General features: G+C 40.1%; 1 protein-coding gene across 1 annotated transcript in view; it reads left to right on the forward strand.

Annotated features, from left to right (window-relative positions):
- The first annotated feature begins 1,097 nt into the window (after positions 1–1,097).
- The window catches only part of LOC124607411 (carboxylesterase 5A-like), a 47,748-nt gene continuing 25,567 nt past the window's right edge, over positions 1,098–23,278 (forward strand). Inside the window, exons 1-3 of the mRNA XM_047139736.1 lie at positions 1,098–1,112; positions 8,865–9,015; positions 11,319–11,500. Coding sequence (XP_046995692.1) covers positions 8,988–9,015; positions 11,319–11,500 — 210 coding nt within the window. The 5' untranslated portion in view covers positions 1,098–1,112; positions 8,865–8,987. The remainder of the gene's footprint in view (positions 1,113–8,864; positions 9,016–11,318; positions 11,501–23,278) is intronic.

Raw genomic sequence — 23,278 nt, forward strand, 5'->3', positions numbered from 1 at the left:
ATGTCACCTGAAGGAGTGACTTTAAGTCACGAAACTGGTAGTGGTAAAGTAATAGGGGATCAAAATAAGATGAAGCAATTATTATTACCCAAGAGGTCGAGTATTGTGGTCCAGTATTGTCTTTCCACCAATCCGCACTTTCCTCCCCATTTAACAATGGAGTACACTTAGCATTCTTAATGTTGCCGCTCTTGCTTTTAATTGCCTAAATGTTATTTTGACTTTTCTATACGCTGAATCAGGCCTTCCGACGGCCATTTCCCATGTCTTCGATTTTTCCTGCAGCCATTTCTAGCATCACGCGCTGTCGATACCACGCCGTCTACATGGCGATTTAAGATATCCATATACGAATACAGAGAGCTGCAGTTAGTCAGAAATTTTTTAACGGCACAACTTACTTTATCACATAACTCACTGAAATAAATGCTAATTAAACTTTAGGAAGTAATAGCTTTGCCCTTTCTGCTGTATGGTACAGAATGCTAGTTCCTAACATCTGATCAGTGACGACGAATAGTATCATCAGAGATGCAGTTCCTCCGCTTCAAACTGTGATATTCGTTACTGGACCATATAAGAACTAAATGACGATTCCATTCCAACTGGACTTAAAAAATACAGACTGATTTGGAAGGCCATGTTTGACGCATGTCTAATAACAGGATAAGTAACGCTGCAGAACTATATGACTCCACAGGAAAGAGAAACGTTTGACGTCCCTTAAAGACACGGCATAAGTAATTCTGACGCAGAACAGGCCGAAAGGCGCAATCCTTAATTACAGTTATGATAATGACGACGATGGCAATGATGATGAGATGTGGACAGTACAATTGCAAAATAATCATTCACCTCGTATCTATCTCCTACGTCTCATGTTAATATTTTTATAAATGTTGTTTGATATAGGTCTGAATTTGTAGAGGGCTCTTCTCAAGAATCATTGTTCACAGCGGCAACTTCATCGGACGTCCAAATACCTTGGAGCAGGCCCGCTGGAATGCTTTCCGACTGGGCTCGGTCCTTGGCCCGGAAACGAATGACTCACAGGAGCTGGTTGAATTCCTGCGTTCTCGGGACGCAGCGGATCTGTCCTCTTGACGGATGAGGTACGTGTTATGTTTTCACTAGCGATAACGCACACACACACACACACACACACACACACACACACACACACACACACACGCACGCATGCATATTCAGGCATGCACACATGTACAGACACGCACATGCCCACATTCAACATCTACATCCATACTCCGCAAGCCACCCGACGGTGTGTGGCGGAGGGTACTTTGAGTACCTCTATCGGTTCTCCCCTCTATTCTCGTATTGTTCGTGGAAAGAAGAATTGCCGGTATGCCTCTGTGTGGGCTCTAATCTCTCTGATTTTATCCTCATGGTCTCTTCGCGAGATAAACTTGGGGGGGGGGGGGGGGGGGAGCGATATACTGCTTGATTCCTCGGTGAAGGTATGTTCTCGAAACTCAACAAAAGCCCGTACCGAGCCACTGAGCGTCTCTCCTGAAAAGTCTTCCACTGGAGATTATCTATCATCTCCGTAACGCTTACGCGATTACTAAATGATCCTGTAACGAAGCATGCTGCTCTCCGTTGGATCTTCTCTATCTCTTCTATCAACCCTATCTGGTACGGATCCCACACTGGTGAGCAATATTCAAGCAGTGGGCGAACAAGTGTACTGTAACCTACTTCCTTTGTTTTCGGATTGCATTTCCTTAGTATTCTTCCAATGAATCTCAGTCTGGCATCTGCTTTACCGACGATCAACTTTATATGATCATTTCATTTTAGATCACTCCTAACGCCTACTCCCAGGTAATTTATGGAATTAACTGCTCCCAGTTGCTGACCTGCTATATTGTAGCTAAATGATAAAGGATCTTTCTTTCTATGTATTTGCAGCACATTACACTTGTCTACATTGAGATTCAGTTGCCATTCCCTGCACCATGCGTCAATTCGTTGCAGATCCTCCTACATTTCAGTACAATTTTCCATTGTTACAACCTCTCGATATACCACAGCATCATCCGCAAAAAGCCTCAGTGAACTTTCGATGTCATCCACAAGCTCATTTATATATAATTCAAATAGCAACCGTCCTACGACAGTCCCCTGCGGCACACCTGAGATCACTCTTACTTCGGAAGACTTCTCTACATTGAGAATGACATGCTGCGGTTTGTTACCTAGGAACTCTTCAATCCAATCACACAGCTGGTTCGATAGTCCATATGCTGTTACTTTGTTCATTAGACGACTGTGGGGAACTGTACATTACTCATGTACATTGAATGCTAAAAATTTGCAAGGCGCTAACTTGGCACAGCGATGACCGACTTGTTTCAGTAGTTGAAAGAAGATATTCCTTAGTAAAAATTTCAAATGGTTATAGAGATTGCTAGTATAATAGAGGAAACATGTGAAGAAGTGTATAATTCAACGTCTAGTCGTCGACGCGCTCGGTACAGACGTAATACTAACTCATAAAGAAGAAGCAAAGCAAACAGTCCATGTACTTTTTTAATAGGAACAATACAGAGGTAGAAGGTTTTGTAGGAATCACTAAACATAAAGCTGTATGCAAGATAACTGAAGATGGAGTTCCACCACAATCCAAGAGTGTTTTTTAGTGTACCTAATTGTCGGCTTTGGTACGTAGCATTGTTTGTTGAAGTCTTTCTATTGCATGCTCGTATGTCAATTCATGCTTTACCTCTTGTTGCTTTTCCTGTGACCAATATTTCTCTATGAAAGCTCTTTCAAACGCGTCGTACATGGTCCTAACTTCAGAGAATCTACCCAGCTGGCTATCCCTTCTTCCATCTACGTCGCTGCAAAATCTATCTTTTCTGTGTCTGACCATTTCCAGGAATCGCTCTTTTCAACATATGAAGAGAAGCCAATGGCTGCAATCTTTCTCCTTGTTTGAACCTGTGGCTTTCGGAAGGTCTTACTCGGATCAAACCAGTTACTACTATGTTGTTTACCCCTGTACTGCGCTTCGTTGCTTCTTTCTCTAAAATATTCATCACGAGGCCATCTTGTTAGTTGTGAGAGTGCCAGTAGTCTTTTCTAATTCAGACTTAACCTCAGCGATTTCCCTTTCAGTTCTTCCACTAATTCGGTTTCATTTTATGGTATGTTTTTTTGCCTCGTTTGTACAACTACTGGTTGTGTGCCGAGCTGAGCACCATTGTCGGCGCACTCCGCCGTAACTGCTTCAATCTGTAGTATTCTTAGTTCATGATTGCGACTCCATTCCTCGTGTGTTTCGATCTGCTTCTTCCACTTAGTGATGAATTCTGCTTTCTCAGTTTTTACTTATCTCATTCCAGCTTGATGTTCCTCTCTCTTTTTCTCTACTTCTTTAAAGTAGGACAAGTTCCCCATCTTACCCATTATTGTTGCTTGCAAGACGCTGTTATATTAGTTCCTGACGTTTCTGCGATTCCTAAATCTTTATCTACGTTTTTATTTGTTCTCCCAGTTTGTATAGGTTAACATTCCATTCGTTGCCCGCTTCGCCCTGTTCCTCCATGACTTGTATTACTTCCGTCTTGTAAAACTGATTCTCACTTTCTGACATAATACATTAGTTTATCCACATCACACGCACCAAATTCGATTTTACTCAGAATTGTCTAAAGCAACAATTTCACATGCACCCCTCTACATCAGTAAAGCTTTTTTGCGACACTTATATTTGCATCTGATTGACAAAGTATCTCACTGGACTCTATCGTTGATGTGTTGTGATGCCTCGTACAAATTTATGTGCCTTCTTTCCTGCTTTCATATTTACGACACTTCACGTGCAAGTATCAGGAACCGTTGTAGTTTGTCTACGTGTTATGGACCCTATTCGTGCCTTGCACAGTTTAATACAGTCCCTTTTCGAGATTATTAAATCAGAAAATTGTGTCGTGTCACCGTACGTCACTTGCAAGCTCTCATCCCGCAAATTTAAGAGATCTGACGGTGATCCTCGTGCCTGGCTATCTGCCTACAGGATGAGAGATTTACTTCAGCCACAATTACACAAAACATTCAGCTACTGCCAAACTGAAGTCTCGCAGCTGTAATTATTTAGTTCCGAAGTAATCGTAGAAGCTGGTGAGGTTTCAGATTCATAGACCCTTCATTACTACGTGTTCACTCGACCGAGTCTGTTACACTACTACCTCATGCACATACATGCAGGTAACTTGCAGTCTCGCTAAGGTTTGTCAGCTAGCACCTACTGTAAGGTAGTTATCTGGCAAGGATATCGATTATGACATCACTACATCTTGGAAACACTATAGAGACTCTAGCTTGATGGGAGAATCAGAGACACTGTTGAATGTCAAAGAAACCTGGTAGGGTAAGCAATTAGAACACAAATATTCTTGTACATGTACACATAGAATATAGAAAAACATTGAAAATTATGTAAACAAACGTAAAATACAGAAAACAAATGAAAAAATATGGAATATGGTGAATGAGTGAATAAGAAAACCTAATGGTGATAAAAACAATGTAGTTGCTTTCCTCTTATGTCACTACCCACCTCTAGAGAGATACAATACATCCATTACGGCCACAAAAAGTGCATAAATTGTGGCTCAGACACTAGATTATATACCAAGAAAATAAGTTTCCTCCATTACAGTACTGAAATTCACAGTAACTGATTCTAATTAATCCATACAAAAACACGTTACCATCCCCCTAACCAAAGGGGTTGTAATGACTTCACACATTTTGCCTGCATTCACATCTGTGACTTAGATTGGCAACTACTACTATTATTTGGCGTTTGTATAGCTTTAAGTCACTTAACATCATTTGAGCCATTCTTTCAATTTAATTACATGCATGTTAATTTACATAATACTTTGGACACGGGGGTTCATAGGAGATAAATTGGTCTTTTGGATTTTTTGCACACTTTATATCGCATTAGACATATACATTTGCAGATTTTAAAGTCAGTTCCTTGGAGATGGCTAAAGTTACGAGGATATCTCCTCTATGGACCTTGTGAATCTCACCCATATTACTCATCACTGTGCAGTATCTCAGGCTGCCTCTGTCTGCTCCCCAAATCAGTTCAGTATCCAAACAAACAAATACAAACTTGCTACAAGCTATACAGGGTGTTACAAAAAGGTATGGCCAAACATTCAGGAAAGATTCCTCACACACAAAGAAAGAAAATAAGTTACGTGGACATGTGTCCGGAAACGCTTACTTTCAATGTTAGAGCTCATTTTATTGCTTCTCCTCAAATCACATTAAGCATGGAATGGAAACACACAGCAACAAAACGTACCAGCCTGACATGAAACACTTTGTTACAGGAAATGTTCAAAATGTCCTCCGTTAGCGAGGATACATGCATCCACCCTCCGTCGCATGGAATCCCTGATGCGCTGATGCAGCCCTGGAGAATGGCGTATTGTATCACAGCCGTCCACAATACGAACACGAAGAGTCTCTACATTTGGTACCGGGGTTGCATAGACAAGATCTTTCAAATGCCCCCATAAATGAAAGTCAAGACGGTTGAGGTCAGGAGAGCGTGGATGCCATGGAATTGGTCCGCCTCTACCAATCCATCGGCCACCGAGTCTGTTGTTGAGAAGCGTACAAACACTTCAACTGAAATGTGCAGGAGCTCCATCGTGCATGAACCACATGTTGCGTCGTACTTGTAAAGGCACATGTTCTAGCAGCACAGGTAGAGTATCCCGTATGAAATCATGATAACGTGCTCCATTGAGTGTAGGTGGAAGAACATGGGCCCAATCAAGACATCACCAACAATGCCTGCCCAAACGTTCACAGAAAATCTGTGTTGATGACGTGATTGCACAATTGCGTGCGGATTCTCGTCAGCCCACACATGTTGAATGTGAAAATTTACAATTTGATCACGTTGGAATGAAGCCTCATCCGTAAAGACAACATTTGCACTGAAATGAGGATTGACACATTGTTGGATGAACCATTCCCAGAAGTGTACCCATGGAGGCCAATCAGCTGCTAATAGTGCCTGCACACGCTGTACATGGTACGGAAACGACTGGTTCTCCCGTAGCACTCTCCATACAGTGACGTGGTCAACGTTACCTTGTACAGCAGCAACGTCTCTGCACGAAGAATTGCCTCGTCCATTGCAGGTGTTCTCGTCGTTCTAGGTCTTCCCCAGTCGCGAGTCATAGGCTGGAAAGTTCCGTGCTCCCTAAGACGCCGATCAATTGCTTCGAACGTCTTCCTGTCGGGACACCTTCGTTCTGGAAATCTGTCTCGATACGGCTATAGCTCCGTTCTAATCCATACATCAAATGAGCATCTACCAACTCCGCATTTTTAAACATTGCACTTACGTTCGTGATGAACACTAACCTGTTGATGCTACGTACTGATGTGCTTGATGCTAGTACTGTAGAGCAATGAGTCGCATGTCAACACAAGCACCGAAGTCAACATTTCCTTCCTTCAATTGGGCCAACTGGCGGTGAATCGAGGAAGTGCAGTACATACTGACGAAACTAAAATGAGCTCCATGTTAGAGCTCATTTTAGTTTCGTCAGTATGTTCTTCCACCTACGCTCAATGGAGCACGTTATCATGATTTCATACGGGATACTCTACCTGTGCTGCTAGAACATGTGCCTTTACAAGTACGACACAACATGTGGTTCATGCACGATGGAGCTCCTGCACATTTCAGTCGAATTGTTCGTACGCTTCTCAACAACAGATTCGGTGACCGATGGATTGGTAGAGGCGGACCAATTCCATGGACTCCACGCTCTCTTGACCTCAACCCTCTTGACTTTCATTTATGGGGGCATTTGAAAGCTCTTGTCTACGCAACCCCGCTACCAAATGTAGAGACTCTTCGTGCTCGTATTGTGGACGGCTGTGATACAATACGCCATTCTCCAGGGCTGCATCAGCGCATCAGGGATTCCATGCGATGGAGGGTGGATGGATGTATCCTCGCTAACGGAGGACGTTTTGAACATTTCCTGTAACAAAGTGTTTGAAGACACGCTGGTACATTCTGTTGCCGTGTGTTTCCATTCCATGATTAACTTGATTTGAAGAGAAGTAATAAAATGAGCTCTAACATGGAAAGTACGCGTTTCCGGACATATGTCCACATAACATATTTTCTTTCTTTGCGTGTGAGGAATGCTTCATGAAAGTTTGGCCGTACCTTTTTGTAACACCCTGTATATATATATATATATATATATATATATATATATATATATATATAATGAATTAATAGAGGGAAACATTCCACATGGTATGTGCGGATGGATATGAGTGTGTGTGCGAGTGTATACCTGTCCTTTTTTCCCCCTAAGGTAATTCGTTCCGCTCCCGGGATTGGAATGACTCTTTACCCTCTCCCTTAAAACCCACATCCTTTCGTCTTTCCCTCTCCTTCCCTCTTTCCTGATGAGGCAACAGTTTGTTGCGAAAGCTTGAATTTTGTGTGTATGTTTGCGTTTGTTTGTGTGTCTATCGACGAGCCAGCGCTTTCGCTTGGTAAGTCACATCATCTTTGTTTTTATATATATATATATATATATATATATATATATATATATATATATGTGTGTGTGTGTGTGTGTGTGTGTGTGTGTGTGTGTGTGTATATGTGTAAATTTCAGACAATCAGGACTGAGGAAAGGTTGTAAACTATGTTTTGTCTACCTATAATCTTCATTATTTGCCTGTAAACTACGTGGAAATCTGTGTTACATATCCGCTTCAATTACTGTGTTTCAGCACTTGTTATTTATCATAAGTGAGTTACATTTTATAATCACGAGGATGAAAGTTGGGGTAAACATGCTGTATAATGCTGTTGGCTTAAAGGAATATTTGTTATGGAGGAATGCAGTACCACATACTTCAGCACTCAAGAAAAACGGGGGGAGAGTGACAGCTGCACATAAAGGAAAAGGGAGAATACTAAAAAGAGAGGGGTGGCAGGCATATGGTAGACAATCTTTTGTTAAGAAAGTAAGAATGACCCCAACAGAGGCGACATAGGTATTATATATAACTGCTATATCAATCCAGGACCTAGTTAGACTGACACAACATACAGCTTGACACAACATACAGCTGAAATTCTATACTGAGACGGGTAATACCTAAGGGAACCACTGTGTTCACCAGACTTTAAGCATTTCCTATGAAAGGTTTCAGTTTGCGTACTGGAGTAATTTTTTGTATGCCTATCGTTATAATCATATTTCTCAAAACCAGGAGGGGATTGGTAACTACGCTGATACGTATACTATACTGAAGTATTATACATTCTTATGACAGCAGCTCCCGTATGTAGAAACAAGATTGCGTGGCTACTCGATGGATTGGGGCTGGTAATTTGTTGCACTGTGGCCTACTTATTGAAAAGAAACATACATTAGCATACTGACTTTCTGGAGTGACATGGGCTGTCACAACTTCACAACGAGCAACATCTGTTTCTTTTACTCTTCGATAAAGATGTATTAAATGACGTGACTAAAAAAATCATAGTGGCACAGCGTTATTGGCACAGAGATTAGAGGGACAAATTCACTCCGTTAGTGCGACAGTTTATGTTATTCACGTTGGCTTAATTCTTTCTCAAACTGTGGATAGTATTACCAGGAGAAAGATCTACTAAATGTTCTTGTGACAGTTTTCGATATACTTGTTTCAGATCACAACTCTTTTCCCAGAAAATAAAACATATTTCATATAATCAATGAAAGTTACATTTAAATTGAAATAAAGGAACACTTTGTGTTAATCGCTATTTTTGGTTACAGCTGAAGGTTTTATTTACCTACATCGTGTGGGCGCCACACGCGGAACCAAACCTCGAAGGCGCCTTCCTCACAGAGTCTTCAATCCAGACGCTCATCGACGGTCGTTTCCACAGAGTGCCCATCATGACAGGAGTCACTTCCGGAGAATCGGGTACGTACTTCAGTGTTACAACGGCAATCTACGTTACTTCAGTGTGAGATAATTACACAGATTATTGCCTCGGTTTGTCTACTAGTATCTAGTAATTCAAACAATGGCCATTCACTCGTCTCTCCTATCCGAATTACTGAACAATAGATTGTGATCCGCTGAATAACTACTTTTACATGTTGCTGATCTAACGGAGACTAAAGTCTACGACTATAATAGGCATTACGGCGACAGAGCTTGACAGATAAAGAATAAAACTTGTTGCCTTGCCAAAGAGCTATCAACCGTGTTGAACTAATGAGCTATTCCTTTTCGACGTTTATGCTGTCAAATATTTGATGGTAGTTAACGCATTGGCAGCTGACGAATAGCTTACGACAGACACTCTTTGACCCCATCAGAAAACATGTATGAGATCTGACTCAGGAGAGCGAGGGTAACACAGTGACTATGTGCCTACTAAATAAAGGGCACTTCAGACGATTCCGCAAGAGTATATCTTCTACACGAATGAAGATAGAAACTTGGGATGAAATTAAAAATGTCGATCGACGCCTGTTGTAAACGGTCAGTTCCTGTTGTTGCCGATGACTTTCTCTCTGGTACACTTAGTGCGTTCATTAGACAATGGGCGACCATTCAAGGAAACAAACACTGTAAACTGCAGTTCAGTCAGATTCGTGGTGCGTGTTTTTTGTCGACTGTACAACCTCAACAATGGGTCAACCATAAGTGGGGAACCGTTCTCGGATGGCGCAATTCACCTCCAAGGTTCTATAGTGCGCACATCTTACGGTATGTAATTTACTGTGGAGGTTTGCGAAATATTCCGTCCAAATGCAACAACACTAGATGACTTACGATTTAGCACAGTCGCAGCAGTAAACGATGTAACGTAACACAAATTTAAGTTCAGAATTTTTCACAGCTTATAAAAGAAGGAACCGAGTGACAAAACACAAATGCATAGGTCTGTTGGTAAAGGAGTGCAGACGCGAGTAGAGTTCCGTCCTCACGTGAGTAATGTTGAGAGGCTAGAGTTATTGCGACGTGCCCTGTTATCGTAGTGGTAGCAGTAGCAGATGACGGGAAAAGTTTGCTCTATTACCTAAGTTGCGGAATGCAAGATTTTCCGAGCTAAAATTAATGGCAATGTTGAGCGCGGTTACCAAGAGTATAATGACGTCTGCGAGAAGGATGGCTTGGTGTAATAATAGCCACACGTATTGAGAGGTGAAGGCACCAATATTCAGCAACTTCATCTCAATAGCAGCATCCCAACGCCTACATTCTCAAAGCAAGGCAGTTCTCATGTTTGTTAACCGTTTCCAGAATTTTGAGAGAGTTCAATTAGTATTTCAAAATATCCGATGCAGTCTTGGAAAACAGAGTAATTCAGATGAATTGACTTTAAATTGTTATTTGCCTTAACAAGTTTCCTGTTTTCTCCGTTAAAGTAAATGCAAGTCTTATGTCTGTGTGTATAAATGTTTTATAGAAGTTCAAGATTATGAAGGAAACTTGTTATCATAAACAGCGTAAGAATACGATGTCGAAAGTTCCCTTTGAGCTTAATATTGTTAGAAAATTCTATGGTCGTTTAAATTTGTTGAGAACATGTTTCAGCGAAAGTAAATTTTCTTAATGAAGTTTTCTAAAGTAATTAATAACATCATAGCTATTTTAGCCACATAGTGCAATAGAGTTTTATATTGGCGTGCTACATTTAAATTAATGTTACAGTAGCTTATCTATCTCGTATTTGAATTTGTAAAAAGGTTTCACGTAAAATACACAAATATTTCAGTTCAAAAGTAGTCAATTTTATAACCAATATTCCAGGTAAATTAAAGTTTCGAATTTTAACTGCACCCACGTTTCGTTCCTTGTCTTACACCCTTTTTAATTTGAGACCTTCGTTCTTCGTCTCGTACTCATATTGTTACCTCTTGGCACATGTACGTATTGTACATTACCGTTCTTTCCCTATAGCTTACCCCTATCTTTTCAGTATTCATACATCTTACACTTTTTTACATCGTAGTACGCTTTTTTCATTGCGAAAAGCCCTATAACGTGTTTTACTTTTTGCTTTAATCCTAATATCAACCGCAATGTCAGAGTCATATCTGTGTACCTTTCCTAACGCCATACTGATTGCTGTCTAAAATATCTTCAATATTATTATCCATTCTTCTGCTTATTATTTTTTTTGAGCAATTTGGATGCATGAGTAGAATTTTCGTGTGGTTATATCCCTATCACTGTCTAACTGGCAACGCTTCTCTGTGGTAATCTGACAGGTTACAAGATATTAAACAACACAGAGCAAATCGAGACACTCAACAGCCGATTCGTCGAGTCGGTGGTACCTTGTTTACACCTCCCGACTGCAGAGCAGCAACAAGTAGCAGCTCTGAAGCTGAGAGAGTTCTGCTTCGGCAACGATACTATCTCTACGGACGATGGTGACTCTCTTGTGAACGTAAGTAATCCACAACCAGTTTGTCTGTCTTTTATGGAATTCTCCGGGGTCGAATGCTAATTCATTGGTAAAGGATACCTTCCCTACTTTCTATGTAGTGTGTTAAATTCCCTTCTACAAGTAAGCTATCCACATTTATTTGATTTTGTGTATGATTTTATTTCTTGAAAGATATTTTAGTAATGTATTCAAAACAGTGAATGCTAATGCTGTACACTTATGAAACTGTGAAGACGTAGAAACGTTTCAGAACCATACAAATACAATGAATTTCGCTACTGATATCACTCATCAATTCACAGTTCCGCCTTAGCTCATCGAAAAGTGCCACTTTCATTCACTTCTGTTTCTGTTTAGAGTTGCTTTGTAAATCCACGTAGGGTTAATGTGAGGACACCAAAGATTTATATCCATTCTTCTGTGTATAGCGTAAATCTTCGGACTGCCTTTATTGAAGACTAGCTATTTTCCCGTGGCTTCACTTGCTTACTCATATGTCACGTACGTTGCATCCTTATACACAGGGTGGTTAGGAACAGTCTGTATGAGCGTTTCAGGGAAGGTTGTGCTGAGGGGAAATACTTAAGAAAAAATTTTATACCTTGGTCCCTATGCAAGTTAATTAGCATTGATATCAGCCATCAGTCTGTTGCGCGCGCAAATACAAAGGAAGGACGATTGGGTTTAACGACTCGTTAACAAGCTCGGATTTTGTATAACGTGGGGAAGGAAATCAGCTGTCTCCTTTCATAGGAAACATCCCAGCATTTGCCCTGAGTTATTTGGAGAAACCACGAATAACGTAAATCCAGAAGCGAGTTTGAACCGTCGTCCTCCCGAATGCAGGTATAGTGTGCTAACCACTGCGCCACCTCGCTCGATGCGCCGTTTCAAGCGACCGGAAAACACGATGTCGCCAAACGGGTTTTTTGTTTAGTTCTCTAAACCCAGGCGAGAGAAAGATATAAAAATTACTCGTGAGGCGCTAGTAAGGACCGAACCGGAGCCAGAGGATGACGAGTCTTTTGAGCTACCGTGTAAGCTATGAGAACAACTGACTAAATTGTATCTGGCAGGTTGCTACAGTTAACGCTCGCAGCGCCCGTAACGATTGGCTAACTTGAATGGTGATTAACTCGTAAATGGCGCAACGTATCAAATTTTTTTTCCTAACAATTATTTCTCAGCGCAACTTACTCTTCATCATTCTCACAAGCTTTTCAGACTGTTTCTGGTCGTCTTGTGTATATTTGGCATACATTTAATATATTTCATACATACCTGATCACATATTTCGTCTCTAATTAATTTCGTCCTACGGTTTCAAAATGGTTCAAATGGCTCTGAGCACTATGCGACTTAACTTCTGAGGTCATCAGTCGCCTAGAACTTAGAACTAATTAAACCTAACTAACATAAGGATATCACACACATCCATGCCCGAGGCAGGATTCGAACCTGCGACCGTAGCGGTCGCTCGGTTCCAGACTGCAGCGCCTAGAACCGCACGGCCCTGAGGTTTCACCTGAATTCGGAGAAAAGTTATAATTTTGTCAGTAACTGATTGTCGTTTCGAGGAAAAGACTCTCTTAGGGAACAATCTACTCTGCTGTGTTTTACACATGCAGCTCTAGAGATGCAACTGAACAACACAAATGAGATTGTGATTCATACTCATGAGGTGTTCCAAGTCAGATAAATAACTGGCCCAGCTGTAAATAGTTTTATTGGTTCAAAATCACTTGTTAAGTCCGCCTTCAGGTGTACGGAAACCGAGCCACCGCGCACAGTGAACGCTAGCTAGGCTGCGGCCAGGTGACAGCCGCACGTGAAGCCGAGATTCCGGATCCACGGTTCCTGTACACCTGAAAGTGGACTTACAATTACCCGAAAACCGGCCGTGACTTGAACCAGTAAAGCTATTTACTACTGAAGCTACTCACTCTATTATAACACCGAAGTTTAAATTTCCTTCAAACTAAATTTTATTACAGGAAAGATCGTTTTCGGACGTTTCTACATGTCGCTCCATCTCAAAGTCACCTGCACCCCTTGCAGTAGTAGGGGTATCTGACTCCCGCATACTGAATCATCATTATACAAATTTGGTTCCAGTAGTTTCTGAGTTGTCACACACCTTTCCATCCCAAAACCTTAGTCGCAGGGATGCTAGAGTAGTCTTGGCTTTCACCAGTATGGATTTGAAACCAGTGCCGGTGCATATGGAATATTTTTACATATCGTGTCTTCTCACCCCACCTCACATCTAGAGTTACTTACGGTACACTGCCCCCACGATATTTTTAAATAGATAATTTTACAAATAATGTGATGCGTATACAAAATTTGATTGCAATTGCTCCAGACGTTCCTGAGTTAATTTTCTAAGACATCCATTCTCCCTCATACACTTTGTGATCAAAAGTATCCGGACACCCCCAAAAACATACGTTTTTCACATTAGGTGCATTGTGCTGCCACCTACTGCCAGATACTCCACATCAGCGACCTCAGTAGTCATTAGACATCGTGAGAGAGCAGAATGGGGCGGTCCGTGAAACTCACGTACTTCGAACGTGGTCAGGTGATTGGGCGTCACTTGTGTCATACGTGTGTACGCGAGATTTCCACACTCCTAAGCATCCCTATGTCCACTGTTTCGGAAGAGATAGTGAAGTGGAAACGTTAAGGGTCACATACAGCACTAAAGTATACAGGCCGAACTCGTCTGTTGACTGACAGACACCGTCGACAGTTGAAGAGGATCGTAATGTGTAATAGGCAAACATCTATCCAGACCATCACACAGGAATTCTAAGCTGCATCAGGATCCACTGCAAGTAGTATGACCGTTAGGCGGGAGGTGAGAAAACTTGGATTTCATGGTAAAGCGGCTGCTCATAAGCCACACATCATGCTGGTAAATGCCAAACGATGCTTCACTTAGTGTAAGGAGCATAAACATTGGACAATTGAACAGTGGAAAGACGGTGTATGGAGTGGCGAAACACGGTACACAATGTGGCGATCCGATGGCAGGGTATGGGTATGGTGAATGCACGGTGAACGTCATCTGCCAGCGTGTGTAATTCCAGTAGTGAAGCCGGCCTTTGTGGCCGTGCGGTTCTAGGCGCTTCAGTCTGGAGCCCCGTGACCGCTACGGTCGCAGGTTCGAATCCTGCCTCGGGCATGGTTGTGTGTGATGTCTTTAGGTTAGTTAGGTTTAAGTAGTTCTAAGCTCTAGGGGACTGATGACCACAGATGTTGAGTCCCATAGTGCTCAGAGCCAGAGCCAATAGTGAAATTCGGAGGCGGTGGTGTTGTGGTGTGATCGTGTTTTCCACGGAGAGGGCTTGCACCACTTGTTGTTTTGCGTGACACTGTCACAGCACAGGCCTACATTGATGTCTTAAGCACCTTCTTGCTTCGTACTGTTGAAGAGCAATTCGGGGATGGCAACTGCATCTTTCAGGACGATCGAGCACCTGTTTATAATGCACGGCCTGTGGCGGAGTGGTTACACGGCAATAACATCTCTGTAATGGACTGGCCTGCACAGAGTTCTGACCTGAATCCTATAGGACACCTTTGGGATGTTTTGTAACGCCGAATTCGTGCCAGGCCTCACCGACCGACATTGATACCTCTCCTCGGTGCAGCACTCCTTGAAGAATTGGCTGCCATTCCTCAAGAAACCTTCCAGCACCTGATGAACGTATGCCTGCGGAAGTGGAAGCTGTCATCAAGGCTAAGGTTGGGCCAACACCGTATTGGATTCCAGCATTATCGATGGAGGGCGCCAAAAACTTTTAAGTCATTATCAGGCAGGTGTCCGGATACTTTTGATCACATAGTGTATGCATACGTGGTAGATGGATCTTACCCCTACAGAAACCTTCACAAGTGTATGCGCTACAACTCACCAAAGTTTCTTATCGAATGAATGGTACAGGAACACACAAAATACGAGGAAACAGACACACAAGTAATAATATTTATAAATTACATATAAGACAAGATTTATAGTTTATGTAAGAAAATGAAATTCTGTAGGTCTGGCGTCAACTGAACCGTCCTTTTCTTTCAGGTTCGTTCAAAACTGTAGTAATTAGTTGTCAGCTGTGTGTGCATTGCAGTCATGTCTTTCGCCTCTTCAGTCTCATGTCACTCACAAGCGAACAGTACGGTTCGACATGTCGAAACCTGCCCTAAAATTTTATGTACAGGAAGTATACACCAAAAGGAACACGTTGCCAGAATTTTAATCGGTGAGACACACTGCAAGTATTTTTTACATAATGTTGAAAGTTGCCAAATTCGTAGCTCGTCAGACAGCTGGAGAAATGTATACCCACGCTTCACGGTGCATACCCTACACGGCGGGCAAATACACTTAGTCGATGTTGCATTAGTAAGCAGATAACAGGCCATGACACAATTGTAATCTGTAAACCGAATTTCACTTTCTGTTGACAGTTTGTCACAGTTAAACACAGTTATTATTCATGAAAATTCACAACTCATTTAACATCTATAAGAATTAGCAGTGGTTGCTAATTTCATCTGCCTTTGCGGAGGCTTAAGAACTTCGCAGTAGTGTGAAATGCAATTAACGTTTTCAGACTAGCAAAGGTAAAATAGTAAAAACTTGGTGTGCAGTCAAAATCACCTAACGTGAAACTTCCCCTTTGTATGTAAAGAATGACAGTGCTGGAAAACTCTTACGTTATTTGAACAACTGTCTCAAGATCAACCTCTCTTTCAGCATATATAGATGCTACTGAAACGTCCCCTTTGGAAAATTATAAATTACTGTGCTGGTAAACCTCTTACGTTATTTGATTTTCAAACAGCTGAACAAAACTGAACGTACTCAGACAGTTCTCTCTTTACGTATTCTGATCATCACTAAATTGACACACAATATTTTTAGCGCAACGCAATCTGACTTTCAATAAACCCTACAAAATAATAGCCCTGACTAACAATAACCTATACCTTTCATGAATCACTTACCTCACAAAAATCTTCCTTACTCGAACTACTGCAATACAACGAGCGCCAATACTACCAGCTAAATAAAATATCCTAACTACTGAAGGCACAAACTACTGATAGGCATAGTTAGCATATGAAAGATTTTGATAGAGAAAAAACAATATATTTACCTTAATAGTATATATATATATATATATATATATATATATATATATATATATATATATATATATAATTTCATGACTTCCAGTCTTACAAATTTCCTACTGCACACAGCGCAGTCAGCGATTTCCATAGAGAGCACTACGTGGCGTTACAAACATAAAAACCTAAACAGCCTACTTACATAGCCCACAAGTCCCCCCCCCCCCCCCAAAAAAAAGGATTTTATAAATTGTTTTGGACAGTGGACAGTACTGATTTGATAAAAATTTTCATAATTAAAATAACAAAGATATCAAATGCACACACTTATGGATACAGTGTTGGTCAAAAGCCAAATTGTTCTCCATAAAGACAGTCGTGATCATTCATCGCAGCAGTAATTACAGTTTTATGCACAAAGTCTGAGCAGCAGAAGAAAATGCACAGGGAAGTAGTGGATTTCCATGCAGTCTTGAAGAAGTACTGTTGTCCTTCCAACGGAAAGACAGTGCTGACTCTTGACATGCAAACAGGTAATTGACCACAACAAAGCGAACCCACAGCAGAGTCAGTCGAAGTTTTGAAGAATATTGGTAGGTAGGTCATCACAGAGCACACCCACAGTATTTCTCGTAGAGATAATGGTATTGGTGGGCCACCAAAGGTGCAGACCCAATGTAGCCTTGGTAGAGGTAATGGTATTGGTGGGCCATCAAAGTTGCAGACCCACGGTAGTCCTTGTGGAGATGGCCAGCAGCCATCCGTTGCGACTGTGCGGGTGCATAATCACCATCTAAGTGTCTTGCGAATAATATAGCAAGTCCATGAGCCACCACTTGTGCACTCACCAACTTTTTGGAATGACCTAAGAACCAGCAATGCTGTTAACCAGTCCCTTGCTGAATAATCATGTCCAAACACTAAGACAGTCATTTAGCATCTGAGAATTTACACATACGTTATGACCAACAGAAATGTCTGCAGTAAAATGAATCCCTACTATTCGCTTAATTTGAAGAACTAGTGTCTATACAATTACAAATTTAAGGCATAAGAATATAATTAAAAAGGTACAGAAAACATCATTAAAGAACATAATAATACAGACAACATTTAAGTAATACAGGCTTTAGAAAAGAATGGAAATAATAATACGTATGAGCATTATAGGAATTGTGACATAAGTAAATAAATGTGAAATGAGAATAGTCAAACATTAATTTGACGTAAGATCGTTAAAGGAAAACATAACAGAGTAGCCGCCGGTATGGCTGAGCGGTTCTAGGCGCTTCAATCTGGAACCGTGCGACCGCTACGGTCGCAGGTTCGAATCCTGCCTCGGACATGGATGTGTGTGATGTCCTTAGGTTAATTAGGTTTAAGTAGTTCTAAGTTATAGGGGACTGATGACCTCAGATGTTAAGTCCCATAGTGCTTAGAGCCATTTGAGCCATAACCGAGTAAATAATATCTAAACATTTTTCCAAAGTATTTGAGGATAACAGTACTCCTCATCATAGTGAATGTAGCTTAGTATTAGAAAATTCTAGAACATAACTCTTATCAGATAAACGCATAAAGACAGGAAGAACATAGACACACAAGGGTACACATTAACACATAGCGGAATAACACCAAATGAAAGGACAGGGTTTGTTTTCCGTATAACGTATGGTAGTGCAGTCCATCCTTAAACTTCATCGTTCCATAGATGTCTCCGCTTGTTTCAATATTTTTTTTCGCACAGAGGTCCTATCTAAGCATGCTTTCTGTATTTTCCATTAACTTAGCTCATTATTTTTCATCATCTTACCTCATCATTTGTTTCCAAGAAAATCCTACCTAAACCTGTTGTCCCTAAACCGTACTTCTTTGAAAATAATTAATCTTCATTGTACACTACTTTTTTGGCTAAACCTTTTTCTTATAACTTCTTAATGCAATCTTTCCCCATTCTTCATAGTTAGTTTCCTATATAGTATCTGCCCTCTGAAGCTAACTTAAGTCTACTGAACTCAGACACATATACTAAGGGACAAGGCAATGCAGCAGCACAACATTAACACAAACATGAACATTACAACTAATATAAGGCAATGTACAGCAACAAGATGAATAAATCAGTGGTAAAACTGGCTTAGCAGAGTAATACGAAGTGAAATTCAGTTGGACTAGGCCTGGAAAACAGCAGCACCAAATGCAATAACTTATGCCTAAACATGGCAAAGCTCAAGCAGAATATTACAGTAAAGATAGCCATGTCTAATACCTATGTCACATCTGAACACTAGAGTGATACATCACGATAACTTACTCTACCAAACAAGTTACCAAATCGTTGAAAAAAATATGTATGGAATCCTGAGAAGGGAAATGTCTATTTGTATTTTTTAAAGAAAGTATATCAGAAAATTATTTAATGGATCGGTAGACAGAAAATATTTACATTAGTACAGATATTAAATTTTATTTTAATCAATGCTGCAGCATAGCTAGAAACTAGATATTAAACAAAATAGGCATATATATATATATATATATATATATATATATATATATATATATATATATATATATAAAGCAAAGCATGAAACATCATTCACCGGCCATATGGCATTCCATAAGGCAGTAAAAAAATCTCTCAACTAGAAAGACAGTAGACATAATCAGGGGTATAGACGTAAAATATTTCTCATCATTTCATTAGGCATTTCAGTAAATATCAGAAAGTACGAGCTCCGAACTATAATCATATGTTTTCAAGTATAAGCATGTCATATTTGCGATGCTTTCTACAAATAAATGTCAATAGCGAGGTTAATGGCCTCTTTTTCCTACACTGGTCCCTCTGAAAGGCACACACTTATGATTTTTTTCCAGGCAACTGTCGGTCAGCTCGCCACCTACAGCACATTACGTCAAGGTCACCTACCTTCCTTACCGAAATACTGACGACAGTAGTTTCCACTAAAGTCTCATATAAAATAAAAATTTCAGAGGTTGAAAATTTACATTAGAAGTGTGTAGAAACGAAATATCATATATAAGAGTGTCCAAAAAGTTTGGTCAGCATTGTGGTACTCACATTCACGTATGTACAAACATTTCATAACTCTTAAAGTATGATTCTTGGTTTCCAACACCCTTTTTCACAAACCAGAGTCCCTAACCCCTACTCATTATTGATATACAAATAAACACATGATCACATTTCTCATATAGCATAGTTGTATTGATCATAAACATATCTCAACATCATAATACACATCATTGTCGTAATTATATCATCACAGCACATCAATCACATCTCAAAATCGTCACAGCTTCTTTCAATAATTTCAAAACCTAAAAAAATTCTCTGCTCGTTTTAATTGTGTCATCTACCTCAAACGTACTTCAAAGATCATGATCCAATACAAAATACATCATTCAAAGCTCTCATAGTATCTCAATGGTTCCCAAATGTATGAACAGTTCACAAAGTACAGAAAAAATACAATTTTGTAAGTGTGAATCAACTGATGTAAAAATTATGTCTGTCTCTCTTAAATTAATTCTGTGTTAGAGAAATATGGTACTGATGTGTAAAACTGAATAAGCAAATACCATATTAGCCAGGGCTCCGAGCGCTGGCCACACACATGATACACAAAGCAAACGTGTACCCCCTGAGGGTTAATGTAATTATACTTTCAGGTGTCACAGATTACAGCAACCGAATGAAATGTCTCACCGAGAACCTTCTTTGTATCTTTGTAATTCAAGAATCTTTCTAAGAATTTTCCAAGTAAAAAAATTAATCACTCAAATGCGTTTCCTGTAGTGCTAAACTGTGCGTCTTGCTGTAAGATAATTTCTGTCATCGCTTTGCGGTAAAAATATGCCAAGTGTCGTATTTATCGTCGTCTGTAAGCCAAGTTCTGTAGAAGTCATTGTACTTACCTCATCATAAACAAAAGTGAAATGGTATGCATATAGATATCTTAGTTACTACGCTCATTGCTGTGATCAAGAAAGTACTCTACTGTAACGTAGTTTTGTGCTACAGGAAAGGCTGTTTCGTTGTAGCTATACCACAAAAGTTACTACTAAAACATGTTTTACTTTCCAGACGATTACAGAAAAACTGTGCAGATATAAAATGGGTACAGCGCTAAAGCAATAATATAAATTGTGTCACTCATTAATAGCATCATGATTTAATCGTGTAGCTGTCAAACAAACCAAATACTAAGTCATCTGTAATCTCTCAGAAAGTACTTTTGAAGTAAACCAAAATGTTGCATTAAAGTCTCTTTAGCAGTATATGATCTAAGTATGTAAGCCTTATAGTGGTTATGTAATAGTGCAACTAACAAGCAAGAAGGTACACACATTAACACTGTGTTGTCTGTTCACTATAACAATGCAGTCGTAATTACTGACTAAATAAGTTCCCTAGGTTCTTGAATGGATAGTTAACTTCAATACATTGTTGCATACTTTCAATAAAGAATGGCTTTTGAAGTAAACCAAAATGTTGCATTAAAGTCTCATTAGCAGTATATGATCTAAGTACGTAAGCCTTATAGTGGTTACGTAATCGTGCAACTAACAAGCAAGAAGGTACACACATTAACACTGTGTTGTCTGTTCACTATAACAATGCAGTCGTAATTACTGACTAAATAAGTTCCCTAGGTTCTTGAATGCATAGTTAACTTCAATACATTGTTGCATGTTAACAGTTTCTAAGTGTGACAAAGCGTATTAGTAACGTGAAGTGAAAATTTTATGGCAAAGACTAAGTTAAAAAGCAGATTATCTCTCAATAATCGGCTTTGCATGTGAATTGTGGTGTAACCCTTTACTCTTTCCAGTACGCAGAGTTTCAGCTTCAACCCAATTATTATGTGGTATACGTTAGTAAAGATTACTGGAATTTTTCTCAAGATAAGCTTATGTTATTTTTCTAAAGCCCAGCCGGCGCATGTGGCCGCCTGCGGTGAGAATTATTGACTGTTACCTCTTTGTTGTCGCGCATCGTTACTGAGTTTTGGAGATCTAATTTCTACAATTTCAACTTATCGAGAGGGCCCTGCCCTGTTTGAATCACGCCAATTTGGTTAAATTTTGGTCTGTTGTTAAGATTATATCGTCTGTCGTCATGTTGGTATTTTCTTTAATTTCTTTCTTGTCGGTCACGTGGTGGAGAATTTCTCCCTGAATCATAACTGCATAGTGGGCTGTAGTGTCTGAAGTTATTCTGTCTCCCTTGATAATAATTGTTCTAGATCCCATATTATCTGTTTCTATGATTGTAATTTCCGTGGAGAGGTGATCGTTCCCTGTAACAATTGTTACTCTGCCAACGGTTGTCATACGGGTGGAGTCTGCTTTGGTCACGATATGGGTTATAATAGTAGTATTGTCATGTCTGGTTATTGTTTCTGTCGTCACGGAATTGTGACGGAGGTGTCCTATAATGATTGTTTTCCTGTTCTCGAATCCTGCGACTGTCTGTGTCAATTTCTAATTCTTGTTAAAGGTCCCGAAAACCTACGATGTCGTCTTTGCAACGTCCTGCCAAAATAATATGTCTTAAATGTTCTGGCAACTTGATTAAGCAAATGCGGATGAGTTCTGAGGAGCTGTATGTTTTGAAAGGTACTGATTCTTGTGCAACATGTTTTCAAAATGTTTGATAAGACTGGAGAATTCTGATTGTTCAAAGTGTTTCATCATTATGATTCTATGTTTTACTCGGTCTTGAGTAGCTTGAGACCAATATGCTGAGAGGAAGGCATGATAAAATTCTCCTTCAGTGTGACAATCGCGAATGAACGAACGCATTCTTACAGCAGGTTCATTTTCCAAATAGCCACACATACATTCCAATCTGTGCTCTAATGACAAGTTGGGAGGAAAACAATGAGAATGGATGAATGTCGTTGCCGGAATTCTTAAATGTTTTGAATTTACGTGTACTAGCGAACAGCTTATAGTCAAAATCATCATGACGGCGAGTCGCTTATCGGTCATTGTTATGTTGTGTCGGCGGATCCATCTCAAAATGTGGTGCACCTTGTCAATTACTTATACAATTTCCAGAATATCGTGTGTTGTTGCTTTGTGACTTTTCCTTATTTCTGAATCCCTCTTCCCGAGTCGGAGCGCGAGTCTCCTCTGAAATATGTAATTATTGCATTACGTGTGTCAACTGATCTTGTACTTCCCGCATTTCTCTTTTGTACCGTGTATTGATTTGATTCTGATTATGTTTAAATTTCTTAATTTGTTCATACTCTTCTGTGTCAGTGAAAGCTGCCAGTCTTGTGTCATTCAGATCATCATCTACCTTTGCAGATAAGTCAATGAACTGATCCGAAAGTTCGGCTACTTTCTCTGATAATGAACTGATTTCCTCCGTGTGTTTTTCTGAACGAAGTTTTAGAGTATCTACTGTGTCCTTTAAGTTTTCCTGAGTTTTTGCAAGTTGCGTAACCGAATCGGTAAATGGAACTGAGTCAATTTTAGCCCCCAAGGTGATTTTCAGGAACAATAGTTTGCAGTTCTTTTATAGCTGCTTCGTGATTCTGTAATGCATTTTCATGCCGCGAAAAAATAGGTTGAAAATGCTCACAAATTTATGTTTTT

The sequence above is a fragment of the Schistocerca americana genome, chromosome 3 (assembly GCF_021461395.2).
Source record: "Schistocerca americana isolate TAMUIC-IGC-003095 chromosome 3, iqSchAmer2.1, whole genome shotgun sequence".
NCBI lineage: Eukaryota > Metazoa > Arthropoda > Insecta > Orthoptera > Acrididae > Schistocerca > Schistocerca americana.